This window comes from Tiliqua scincoides, chromosome 1 (genome assembly GCF_035046505.1).
Source record: "Tiliqua scincoides isolate rTilSci1 chromosome 1, rTilSci1.hap2, whole genome shotgun sequence".
NCBI classification, from domain to species: domain Eukaryota; kingdom Metazoa; phylum Chordata; class Lepidosauria; order Squamata; family Scincidae; genus Tiliqua; species Tiliqua scincoides.
This window is the reverse complement of record NC_089821.1, coordinates 58,064,800-58,078,131: the sequence shown is the minus strand read 5'-3', so window position 1 is coordinate 58,078,131 and position 13,332 is coordinate 58,064,800. Positions and strand designations below refer to the sequence as shown.

General features: G+C 40.0%; 1 protein-coding gene across 1 annotated transcript in view; it reads right to left on the bottom strand.

The window, feature by feature from the left end:
- CHID1 (chitinase domain containing 1) overlaps positions 1–13,332 on the bottom strand; it is a 98,487-nt gene that overhangs the window by 41,922 nt on the left and 43,233 nt on the right. The window contains exons 9-10 of the mRNA XM_066635809.1: positions 6,123–6,224; positions 4,297–4,452 (exon numbers count right to left, since the gene is read on the bottom strand). Coding sequence (XP_066491906.1) covers positions 4,297–4,452; positions 6,123–6,224 — 258 coding nt within the window. The remainder of the gene's footprint in view (positions 1–4,296; positions 4,453–6,122; positions 6,225–13,332) is intronic.

The following is a 13,332-nucleotide window of genomic DNA, read 5'->3' as shown; positions in this document are numbered from 1 at the left end:
AAGGTTATTTCGCCCCCTTTCATAATACTTGAACTCAGGTTCCACCAATTAAATGACTGGCAGAAGATTCAACGAGATAGAGGTTCTTCACAAAACACATTACTTATTTAGGGAATTCACTGCTACAGAATGTGGTGATGGTTACTAATTTGGATGGCAGGAAATGGAAATTAGAGAAATTCATGGAGAAGGAGAGGTCAATCACTGGCTATTAGTTATAACAGCAGGGCAGTTCTTATGTTTTTAATAATTATGTTTCTGACTCTCTTCTAAAAAGCATTATTACAGTCTTGACACAAACAAACCTGGAGGAAAGACTGGCCAAGAGAGTCACTTTGAACCTTTTAAATCTCTCTGCACACTGACAAGACGCTAAAATTATCAAGGTACATCAATTTTTGAAAGAATATATTTTATCATTTTAATAAGAGTTAAGATTATGTTTAAAGTTCAATAACTAATTTTAATCATTGTGTTGATGAATTTTCAGTCCTATTATTTCAGATTCCTGTCAGTTCCACTTCTTCTGCAAAAATTAGTTCTGCTGTCTCGCATACACTTAACGCATATGGATCTCTCACCCAATCCAAGGACGGACAGGAAATACTAGTCAACACTAAAAATACTTTCCAGAGTTTTTACTCGGCAGTGACAAAAACACTGGATAAAAATCCTGTCAATTTTAATTCTACAGTCTCCCGTTGTAACTAACTGCTTTCAAAAAGCTACAACTGTGCCTCGTAGGGGTATTTGATTGGTTTCCTTTGCTACCACTTATGCATTTCTTTATTTTGGGTGATGAGTATTAAATAACCCTGCCTCTCCCTGTATAGATGGGAAGATGGGGTGGCTTAGCAGTGCCAAAGTTTCACCTGGGCTTGGAAAGAACATGCGAGGCAAAGAAACTACAAGGGTCACAACTTGCACGTGTTCTTTTTCTAGGAAATGTCACGGAATACTAATATACCTACTAATAAGAAGTGAAAAAACATAAAGGTTCCCCTGGCATTAAGCCTCGTCATTTCTGACTCTAGGGGCAGTGATCATGCCTGTTTCTAAGCCGAAGAGCTGGCATTGTCTGTAGACAGTTTCCATGGTCATGTGGCCAGCATGACTAAACTCCCAAGCGCACAGAACCCCGTTACCTTCCCACCAAAGTGGTACCTGTTTATCTACTCACAGTTTTACACACTTTCAAACTGCTAGGTTGGCAGGAGCTAGGACAAGTAATGGGAGCTCACCCCGATGTGCGTATTCGAACTACCAACCTTGCGGTCAACAGGCTTGTTGACTCAGCAGTTTAACCCACTGAGCCACCACGTCCCTAATAAGAAGTGATCCTCCCTCCAAACTTCTACAGTGCATCTGCAGACCACTGCTGCAGCACAGTGGCTGAAAATCACTGGTTCAGACTGACTACATACTTTTAAGGAAGCTGAAATTCCAAGCTCTTACTGCTGCTATAGGTATCACCTGCTGCTTGACAATAAAAGTAGTGCTGCACAAGGTCTGATGCAGTCCTATCAGCAATAGCTCTTCCCTTCAATAGCAGTTCTATTCAGTGACTGCACTGCTTTGAGTTTTATATTGCAAAGCACAAGCTAACAAGCAAAAGCGTCAATTTTCTAGTCCAGCCATTTTCAACCACTGTGATGTGGCACACTGGTGTGCCACGAATAGTCCACAGGGGTGCCACAGGAATTTGAGAGAAGGTCATTTATTAGGAGGGCCAATGGGAGATGTGAAACCCCCACTGGCAGCATGGTATGCCTTGTCAACTGCCAAAAACCTGATGGTGTGCCTTGACAATTTTTGTGCCTTGTCAGTGTGCCATGAGATGAAAAAGATTGAAAAACGCAGGTCTAGTCAGTTGCCTTGCTAAGCTTCCCCTAAGCAACCACCTCAAGTTCACTTATTCCAATGTGAAAAAGCATTATGGAACTTAACATTTCAGTATCTGTCTTTCTACTACATTTGGGACCTTTTTGTATCCTGTCCAGGTTGCACCTTGGACTCATGCTTGTATCTCCCCACTGTGGATATATTACTGCAAACAGGTCATGCCTAGTCATGTACAGCAGTATGCACCCTGGTATTACCAAACATGTGCCTTCCCCAAGACACATCCCTCTACTGTGCTTCATTGACTATTTTCAGGGACAATATAACCTCTAGCCATTTTAAGTATCACTTTTTATTACCTACTATTTACAGCATGGCAAGCAGCCAATAAAGCTCTCAGTGGAATTCAACATCCTTAGTTTGCAAGAAATCTTCTTTTGTCTTTGAATAGTATAATCCAATGTCAAATCTTTTAAATTTTTCAACAGGCAATTTGTTATATCAAAATCTCTCCCAGCATGTTAAGTGACATAAAAGACCTGCTCAAGATTCCTTTCAAGAAGTTGAGAGCACGCACAGCCTTATCTCAGAACAAGTCTTGAACACATTTCAGACATCCACCCTAGAACAAAAGCAGCTATTACATCTGCAGTTGTACTAAAGTTGATCTATGAAGTGTTTGATATGCTTCTCTCTTAACTGCACAGAGCCAATATTTAGGGTTTGTTCTCAACTGAGAGGACTTCAGTCAAATCTGCAAAAGGTTTATTTCTAAAGTCTGCATTCAGAAAAACCAAATTTTGTAGATACATCAAAGGTTCCAAATATCATGTCAATTAAAGCGAGCAGTCTACATTCAAATAATATTGGCTGCAGAAGTATTTTTAGCTGACTCCTAGTTGCAGTAAGCAAAGCACTGGAGACATTTGGAAATACAACAGGGACACTTAAAGTCAAAAGCGTTACGGTGTACTAAGCTGCTATTAAAGAATAAGAAGGTGCTCCAGAGTCTACAACTTTCCAAGCCAATATTTCTGCAGTGAAATATTATCTGGTAAATTAATTTTAACAAGTAGATACGCTACAAAACGCTTCAGTTGGAAGTACTAAGACTGAAAACTCTTGTTTCATTCACTGCAAAAATTTCTCTTCAGATTATTAAAGATACGCCCATGGCGGGAGAAGACTGAAGTATTCCACAATTTTCTGAGCTAGTCCTATACACAAAAAATCAAGGCTATTCCATGTCAGGATTTAATTCCAATCTAATTCTGTTTGCTCTTGCTATTACTTTTTTAAAAAAATTCATGTATGTCATAAAAGAAAGCAGAGACAGGACTACTGAGTAAAGGGGAAAGGGACTGAAATCAATAAAGTGGTCTAGCTGCTACAGATGTTAAGGGTACCCAGAGGCAGAGTGGCAGAAGAATAGAAAAGAAAAGAAGAAAGAACAGAGCAGGCAACAGACTGAGAAGCATGACCTTGAGGAAAGCATGGATCTAGACAGATATAGATGTGAAACATGCAGAGCCCTGAATGAAAACAAGTGGGGAGAAGAAACATGGAAGTGGGACCAAGTAGTACTGGGGAAAGTTACATACAGAGGATGAACGGAAAAGTTGACATGCAATGGGGAAGGGAGTGTTGAAAGTTAGGGACTGTGAACTAAAGAGCAAAAGGGATGGCAAGGTCCAAGAAGCAGCAGAAAGGGAAGCTGAAATGGGGTCAAATTTCACATTGATTTAAAATCAACCAAGAAAGCCATAGACACATAGTCAACCTTAGACACAACAGTGGTGGATGCACCTTTCTTTACATAGATCCACCCATTTGCTCTGGCATAGGTAAGGTAGGGTATAAATATTTTAAATAAATAAAGTGGGGAGTTCTTTAACAGTATAAGAACTGCACAGGAGAGGCAGGGTGCAGAACCTGCCCCTGGTCTGCTGTTTCAACCACTTGACTCCATAACAGTATGAGAGAAGGGAATGAAGAGCAGTAGTTTTATTTTATTTATATTTTTAATTTAAATACATAATTTAACATTTACATTGTAAATTATAGTTTCAAATGTTACTTTATGGCTCTGTATGCAGCTCTGGATGCTCTTCGGGGAGAAAAACAGAGTAAAAAACAAGCAAATAAATAAATAATTACTCTGTTTTTCTCCCCAAAGGGGATCCAAAGCTGCATAGAGAGCCATATAATAGAAACTTGCATCTTATGTCCCCTTGGTTGATTGTTCCATTCTACCAAAGGGACGTAAGATGCAAGTAGAGGCAGGGAGGGAAGACTCAGTACCCCTTCCCATGCACTACTTTTACAGACTTATCACACTTCACTTTATATAGGAATTGGGCAGACACATGAACGTTGTTACATCTAGTTTGGTCCTCTACAGATGCATGTACTTAACACACAAGAATAAGTCTTTCAAAAAGCTAGAAGCCTTGCCTGTTACCAAATATTGGTTCCCCAGAAGCACTCAGCGCTGAGTAGTCCATGCCATAAAAATTCAGCCCCAAAAGAATTTTATTTCTCCATTTTGATTCAGGATCCAGCATCTGAACACATGCGCGCATCCAGGGTAGAGGGGAATTAGGACCAGGCCTGTGGGAACACCAAAGAAATAACACATGATTGGGTTTCAGAGGATGCAAAACATTTTATCCTAAGTTTCTACACAATCCTAAATTTGCACAGGATTGCAACCTTATTGGCCCATCCAGAAACATCAGATTGGGCAAGGATTTGGAACTCCCAAAACAAACCTCAGTTTTTATTAGTAGAAAGATGTGAACAACACATCTTGAAGAAATACAGGTTGCAGTCTTATGCACACTTACTTAGGAGTAAGCCCCACTGAACTTGATGAAAGTTACTTCTGAGTAGACATGCATAGGATTTAGTTGAAAGTGTGACAAACAGTTGATGTGTTAGAGTTAATATCTTCATTTGTAAAACAATCCATAAAATCACACTCTGTCTTATTCCTCCTTAAAACCCTCAAAATGACAGAGAGACTAGTATATTTCTACATATAAAATTTGTATTTTCAACTACATCATTTTGTATGCTATTTTCAAGTGCGAACACTTCATTTATTTTAAGAGAAAGTGGAGTTTTGGGGGAAGCTGGGGGAACTACGTTGACGATGCACTAAGGCTTTGCTTCTGTTGTAACATTTTATTGCCTATTTTTGATGCAGCTGTCAAGTGGAGGCGCTCAGGTTTTGGCAGATAAAAAGCCCCACAGAAAAAGGAGTACAATCTATGTAATATTGCATTCTGTTTGTACTTTTCTAGGACAGGCTACTAGATGATTTCCTTAAGTGAACACTTCATTGTGGCTATTGAGGTAACTAGGCAAAAATGCTTAAGGCACTGCTTGATAAATTGGCAAAAAAGTTATTTTGTGTGTCCCTAAAAACAGTCTGAACTGTTTCAGAACAAAGAGAGGGAAGTGAAGCAGAGTCACAACACAATCCTGTGTAAGCTTATCCACAAGAAGGTCCTATTATCTTCAAATAGAACTTACTCAAAGTAAGTTGGCACAGGATGTCAGCCTTATCAGCCCATCCACAAGCATCAGACTGGGCAAAGATTTCAAAGGTCAAGACAATCTGATCCAACTGGACTCTGGAGTCAGGTCACCACCACCCACTTGATCATCTTGCTCAAAACTGGGAAGTTGGAAACTTGCTAACATACAATGCGTATACATATAATGATGTATACAAACTGTTATATGGACTATACGCACATTGATCCTATTATAGAAATCCTAATCTAGTAGTTAAAATATTTGTATATTGTTTTCAACAATCTAGTCTTCAGGGCAGCATGCAATACCAAGAAAATAAAACCAGAACAGGAATTCAATTAACACTAAAATATAATTAAACTAAATAAATAAAAATACACTAACAAAAGGAAAGCAAACCTTTAACAGATTGAAGCTGCAATCTAAACACATCCTGACTGGGGTACAAATCTCTTTGAATGCAGCAAAATTTCTGAGTACACATGCTTAGGATTGCTCTGCAGAATGACCAAGTTTTGTAGCACTAGGACTAGCTATCAGGTCTAACAAGAATATTCAAGGTTTCACAAGAAGAAAATGAGCAGAGATCTCACTGGCTAGATCACCAATTAGTTCTGAAAAACCAACAAGGGCTGCATCCAAGTGTCTACCACTGAAGGATAAATTAGGGTCTCTGTGAGGTCCATCATCATTGTTGACCCACTGACCACTACTGTTTCTTGCTCTTGTTGTCTTACCGTTGTGGTGAGGAATAATCGTACGTCATGAGGCTGAAGCCATCCACTACTGGGGCGAGTTGATCAAATTCTTCCTTTGTGAACATTCCCAGCTGGTTAGTTCTTCAGAAAAGAACAAACAAAGAGATCATTGTTTCCTGACTGAAAATTACTGCATTTGAAGTACAGTGGTGCCTCGCATAACAAAATTAATCCGTTCCGCGAGTCCTTTCGTTTTGTGAGTTTTTCGTTTTGCGAAGCGCGTTTTCCCATAGGAATGCATTGAAATTTAATTAATGCGTTCCTATGGGCAAAAAAAGTCAGAACAAAGTCAAATTTGGTTTACAAAGTGTTTATTAAGTGCTCTTTAAAGGCATACCGTATTTTTTGCTCCTTGTAAAGTGAACAGCAGTCAACAGTGGCATTAAGAACCACTGTCGTTGACACTGTCAATTACAAATGGTCATTAACTTAAAGGTTTGAGTACTCTAGTTTTCTGGAAACCCCAAGAACTCATCATCGCTAGAGTCAGAATTTATGAAGCTCATTTGCTCACAATCACTTACATCACTTTCTTCGCTGTCTTCCTCTCCCTTCCTTAGGGTGAATGTGAGCATAAACTGGCATGAAGATCCCCCGCCTTCCTTAGGGTGAATGTGAGCATAAACTGGCATGAAGATCCCCCGCCTTCCTTAGGGTGAATGTGAGCATAAACTGGCATGAAGATCCCCCGCCTTCCTTAGGGTGAATGTGAGCATAAACTGGCATGAAGATCCCCCGCCTTCCTTAGGGTGAATGTGAGCATAAACTGGCATGAAGCATTAAAAAGCATCCTTATCCAAAATACTTGCACTGCTACATCTACAGTCCTAAGATGTCATAATTCCTTTTTAGTACTGTTGAAACATGGTCTGTGACATGCAAATGGCCTCAGCTCTGTGACAATATTACCGTAAGTCTTCTAAGCTCAGACAACAAGAAAGATTTCACTGATATTCTGCAAGTACAACAGACAACCATTCTCACATTATAGTACACACTTACAAAAGCAGTGATAAATCATCAATATTATAGTTAGATTTTTAGTATGGCTTAAGACTTTCAGTTACTTCTGGACTGATTTTCATCTACCTTTTAAAATGAAAACTTATCTCATTCATTCTAAAAAGCTCAGATCAATTAACATTTTACAATGTCAAAACAATGGTGAATAAAAAAAGCTCTCCTCATTATTGAAGTTATTACAAACTTGACAATGTTTTAGACAAGTGTACCAGATGGGATTTTTTTTTAAGCATTAGCAACTTTAACTACTCCTGAAACTGCTTATATTACAAAGGTCCTTGATGCACTGATAATTCTGCATGTGCAGCTAGAGTTCTTCCACTCTCAGCAGTGCCATGAGAGCAGAAAACAAAAGTTTGCAAAGCTCCAGCTGTCAATCTTAGTCTGTGCATCACGATCTAAACCCAAAGACGATGCACTATTTGAATTTTCTGCTTTAGGCAACTTCTTATACTAGCTCTGCGCTTACTCAAAATTAAATTCAACTGATCTTGGTAGGACATATTTACTAGCAAAATAGGAAAACCATTTCTCATTCCGTCCCCCTCCACTCCCCTCTGGAGCTGCATAGCAAAGGACAGGGCTAGGCTGTCAAGCTGCATTTGACTACTAGGGAACCCAAGGAGTCTTGGCTAAGGGGTGGTCACTTTGACCCCCTGCTCTGGAGTACGTAAGGAAAGCACAGGGTTTGGCTGCACTCAGCAGAGACCCCCAGGGTACCTCTACTGCATCCGAAGTTCTCTCACCAACCCCTAGGACCACTTTGCCAGATGAAGGTTGCCCCCCCCCCAGAAGTATTATTAGAGGGGACACAAGACTCACCTAATCATAAATATATTAAGGAGGAAGAGGGGGTACAACATACCCAGAGGAAAGTTATTTTACCACCTCCAGCCAAAGAACTGCGAGGGAAAGGGGATACATGATGTGCTCTGCTTACTGCCTCCCAAAGTTAATACTAACTGCAAACCCAAGTTAATATGCCTTATCTTGTTATCTTGTTCTAACACAAGTACAAACATTAATCACCATCACATGTCTTCAACCTTCAGCACTTCATGAAGCATATGAACACCTTAAAACTCCATATGAAACGTTTTTGCATCAAAACATTATTTTGATCAGCACACTTCCTACAGAAGTGTAGAAACTAAATTTTACTTTAATCTCAAAATATAAATTAGTTCAGATAATTTGTTTTAATCTGAATGATCATCCAGCAGAGGCAGAGTACATTATCCCAAGAGGTAAAACCACTCACCTGCTTAATAGATTACTTAAATGCAATTTTTCTCTGTTATCTTATTGGACTAATAGAGTGCATGCAATGATGACAAGTTATAAATGCTTCTAAGTGACATTTTTCAGCCTGGTCAGCATGTACTATAAATAAAGAACACAATGACAACAAAGGCAATTTACCTCTGACAGACTTTAACATTCAAGTGACTACTTTATTTTGATGTATGCTGCAGCTACCTCATGTTCAAATAACCAATAATTTAGTTGTCATATTAAAAGAACAGGCCTTTCCCGACAGAAGTTCAAACATAAATTAAAAGCAATCATCCCTTCTGAGACCTACATGAACCCATCAGTCTTCGCAGTAGTTATCTGGCATTTGTTGCACATTTAAATTGCAAACACTGTGAGACTATATAACTGGAAGGGCATCCATTATGTCACAGTAACCTTAAATGCCTAGAGGCAAAACAATTTCTTTCCCCAACCTTGGCAACTTGGCAATTCCAGGAAATACATTTTCATTACTTGGGAGAGTAGAGAAGTTGTGAAAAGAGAAAAAAATAACAATCCTCCATCATGCACTATAGTTTATTGTGCATTATATCACTTCACATAGATTACAGAAAGAAGTTGATTACAGATTACAGATTACACATAGATTACAGAAAGAACTTTTAATGAAGTTGGAGTGTAACTTTTTAGCCAAGCAAAGTACTTTAATAAGCAGCTTATAACCTATGTAACCCTTCCCCACCTAGTATGATTAATTCTACTAATTACTTGGACTGCAAGCATAACATCCCAAACTACCCCCCCCCCCGCCACCAGTTGATGATATTAACCATTTTCAGGATCTCTCCATTTTACTGCTCCTCGAGAACTTGGTCTTTCCACTCCACCTCCAGATGCAAGCAGCCTGCAACGCATTTAGACAAACTGAGGAAGATACCCCATTCTAGTCAACTGCCAAGGATTCTGATGTGGAGGGGAAACATTATGTGAATTCTCGTTTGGATAGCAACCCCTCCCCCAGGTTGGAAAACATTAGTCGTACAGCAAAGAAAACCCTCCCTCATTCCAGCTGTCTAACACATTTTTCATCTTCATATTCAGAAAGATGTGCTGGCCATTTAAGAGACCACTACCGTACCTCTCTAATTAGTGCTGTACAGAGCAACCCTGAATTCTTACACTTATGCATAAACTCATCAGTTTTTCGTGTTACAGTCAAGTGGATGATTGCAATACACTCTCACTTAAAAAATATTCAGAGATTGCAACTGGTTCAGTATTCTACAGCCAGATTACTGATGCAGAGGGGATATACATTACTTCCATCTTTCAGGAACAACACTGGCTTATCACCAATTTCCAAGTTCACTTCAAGGTGCTGGTTGTTCTCTTTAAAGTCCTATACAATGAGGGTCCCTGATTTCTGAAAGTTCACCCTCTGCCATATGAATCTACAAGTCTATTAAGATCTTCAGGGAAGGTTCTGCTCTACTGCCATGACTGAGCACAGCTTGATTGGCATGCATGCAAGAAAGAGTCTTCTCTGTGATAGACCTCCAGATGAGACAATCCATGCCCCAGGATATTCAGGAGCCCCCCACCCTGTTAAGGCATTTAATGCACCTGTTCTCCCAAGTTTTGGGGTTGGGAAGCTGAGTTGTTCCTGTGTCTTCTGCTGCTGAAATTTCAGTCTCTGGCTAGTTTCTATCATTTTGGTCTGTCTCCAATTATTTTTATTATAAACCGTTTTAAAGTTCATGTTAGTGGTCCTGGGACTAACCCGTGAATATTCAATGGAAATGCAATAAACAAAAGATCTCATCTCTCACTCAGATCTCCCCGATTCCTGAGCAAGAATTCTTTTATATGTACATCTGGCCTATCTGCCAGTGACTCCCAATTTATGGCTGGCCATTAGTGTGTGAAGCAGCCACCAGTGACTGGTTGGAACACTGCTGAAAAGACATACAAAACAGACTTTGGTTTTGCATTTAGTGGTTCACTATGAGTTGCAACTGCTGCGCAAAGAAATCTGAAAAAATGACCCTCTTCATTGGAATTCCATCTGCATCAGCCTTTCATTGCCATCTCCTAGTATCTATGAATCACCCCTCAAAGAAAGGTGCCTCTGGCACCTTGTGAAGATAATTCATCTGGAAAATGTGTCACTTGGCTCTTTAGCTGCTTCACACATGTCAGTGCAATGAGTAAATGCTGAGGAAGTCTAAAGCACAATAGTTCTCAAACAGTGGGACAAGACCTTCTTGGGTGGCAGAGAATGCTGAGGTGGGCAAAAAGGCAGACAGTGGTCTGATCAAAGCACTCTCTTCAGCCAACTGGAGGAGGCAGCAAACTTGCAGGGGTGCGTTACAGCCCATGTCTATCCACTGTTCCCCCCAACTCATCACCTGCCTGGCCACAGCCCATCTTCTTCTTGCTCGTTCCCCTTGAAAAGTAAGCAAGAAAATGGAAGGGATAGGCTATCTCCTCCAATGGTTAGAGTGCCAATGGTCAGAGTTGTGGCAGAAGAACTGGAGAGGAAAGTAACAGCCTGGAAGGAGAGCAATTGGGAGTACTGCCCCTTCCTTACCTCCTCTCCCACTGACGCTTGTTCCACACAGTCTGCCATGGGGAGATCTTTCCCATGTTTTCTCTCCTGCACTGGTCCATTTTGAAGATGCACTAGTGACTAGTGGGAGAGAAGTTAAGGAAGGGACAGTGGTCATGGTGAGCGAATTGTGTGCACAGAGGATCAATGGAATTGGGCTACCTCAGACAAAGCTCAAGGCAGAGTTTCAGCCAGGTCACTTTCTTCCACCAGCAGACAAGATACAAATGAGCTGAATGCCTGCTAGCAAAGGATTCTCACTGATCCACATTGAATCTGTTGGGGAGGAGGGGTAACAGCTGCTTTATTTGCTACATCATCCCAATCTGATTTGAAAGAGCTACTTGCTTTAGCTTTAATTATGTTTCCCTATTTCTAGTTTTAAGAGACCACAAGTGACCCAAGATGTTTTCTGGTTGTGTCTGGGAGCCTTTCTGAGGCCCATAGGGACCACACACGAGCCTCAGAAAAGCTCCCAGAGATGTTTAAAGAGCACTTCCAGTTTTAGGTGAAAAGCTACAGAAAGGGTCCAGATGAAACTGGAACAAGGTTCTGGTCATGTTTGGAGGCCTAGTGACCTCAAATTGTTAACGCCACTTCAGGGTCAATGGGTTTCAAGACATTCTGTGCCTCACTGGTACAGAACGCCATGGCATGTCCCTGCTGCATGCACACAACTATGTGCATAGATACCTGAATGTTCACTTGTGGAACGGACAGTTTCACTGGTGAAACATTGAGGCAGAAGGTAGAACCAGGTAAGCTGAGGGCCCTGAACTCAAGACGTTTGAAGTACATTGGCCTACACAAACATGGACGAACAATCCTCCCTCATAAAGGAATCCAACTAATCACTTTACTGATAACAAGCAAAACTACACCATTTCAATACAGGAAAGTCCTGGATCTGGAATTTTGTTGCTAAGCAAGTCTCCCTGAGCCAATTATAACTGGGCTACACAAATTTCAATCAATGCTTAAAATACAATGTTTAAAATCAATGTTTAAAATACAAATTTTAAACCAAGGGAATATTTAAAGATAGAAGTGTGTGCTTTTTCCACACTCACTTCGGACATTTCACATGGGGGCAAAATAAAATTCCCCTCCAAGTAAAATAATTGCTTCAGGAGCAAACTGGCTCTTCAGGGTAACAATTTTTAGCAGGAAAACAACGCATGAAGATAGAATAAACTTCCCTCTCTTAGCATGTCCTAGAAGACTCAACCCAGGCCTCCCCCGGGCAGTTTTTTTTTGCAGCAAAAAGAACCCTGGATGGGAAACAGATCCTCTGTAGCATGTTTGCATACACATTTAGTTTAACCTTGACACCTCCTGACAAGATTTAGATAGAAAACACTGAGCTGGTGGAGGGTAAGGGCTTGAATCATCATCATCGTCATCAGTGTTTATATACCACTTTTCAACAAAAAGCTCACAAAGCGCTTTATTTTAATGGAAATGTTATTTGTGAAAATCTGAAAAGGTATAATTATGCCCTATCATATTTGTCATAAATCTACTGTTTTACTACAAGGACTTTATGTTTCAAAATGAGGTCAAAGACAAATGCAGACAGACACACACACACACACACACACACAGAGCTTAATAGAAGAGTGCAATGCACATTTGAGAAGACAATCACTAATGAATTATCCATGACAACTCATGACATTCTCAGAAACACTATTATTTGAGGAAGTTATCTGTAAGCATGCAAGCTATAACATTAAATCACTTAATACAACATAATAGCTCCATAGCTTTGTGCATGGAATGAACTTTGCTCATTAACAGCTGCTTTTGTCTCCTCAATGCAAACGTTAAAAGGAAGGTGGCAAAGGAGGAGATACCCTTTAACAAACCCTTTAAGACCCTGAATGCTGAGAGAGAAAGAAGTTCGATTTCTAATTTCAGAAATGCATTTTAAACCACAAGGACAAATCAAGTACTTAATTCAGTATTTCTCTACACAACTCATTTCTCTTTCTCTTTAACATTTCTCATCCCCACCCAATGAGAAAGCTTAATTTTCCGTCAATATTTTATGCTGATTTGAAGTTTCATCTTATTCATAAGAGCAATTCATTGTTTATTGTAATTAAGTTTATAAGCCAGCTAACGCTTCGTTTCATGAGTTGAAATATCAAGGGTTTATTTGCTAATCCAACACATACATAATTTGCATGCAAACTCTTACTACTATATGCAAGAACACAGAGCCAGTCCAACACCTCCCAATGCCTCAGATGGCATGACAAACGTTGCTCCCCTCCTTACATGGTGATGTGTCCTCTT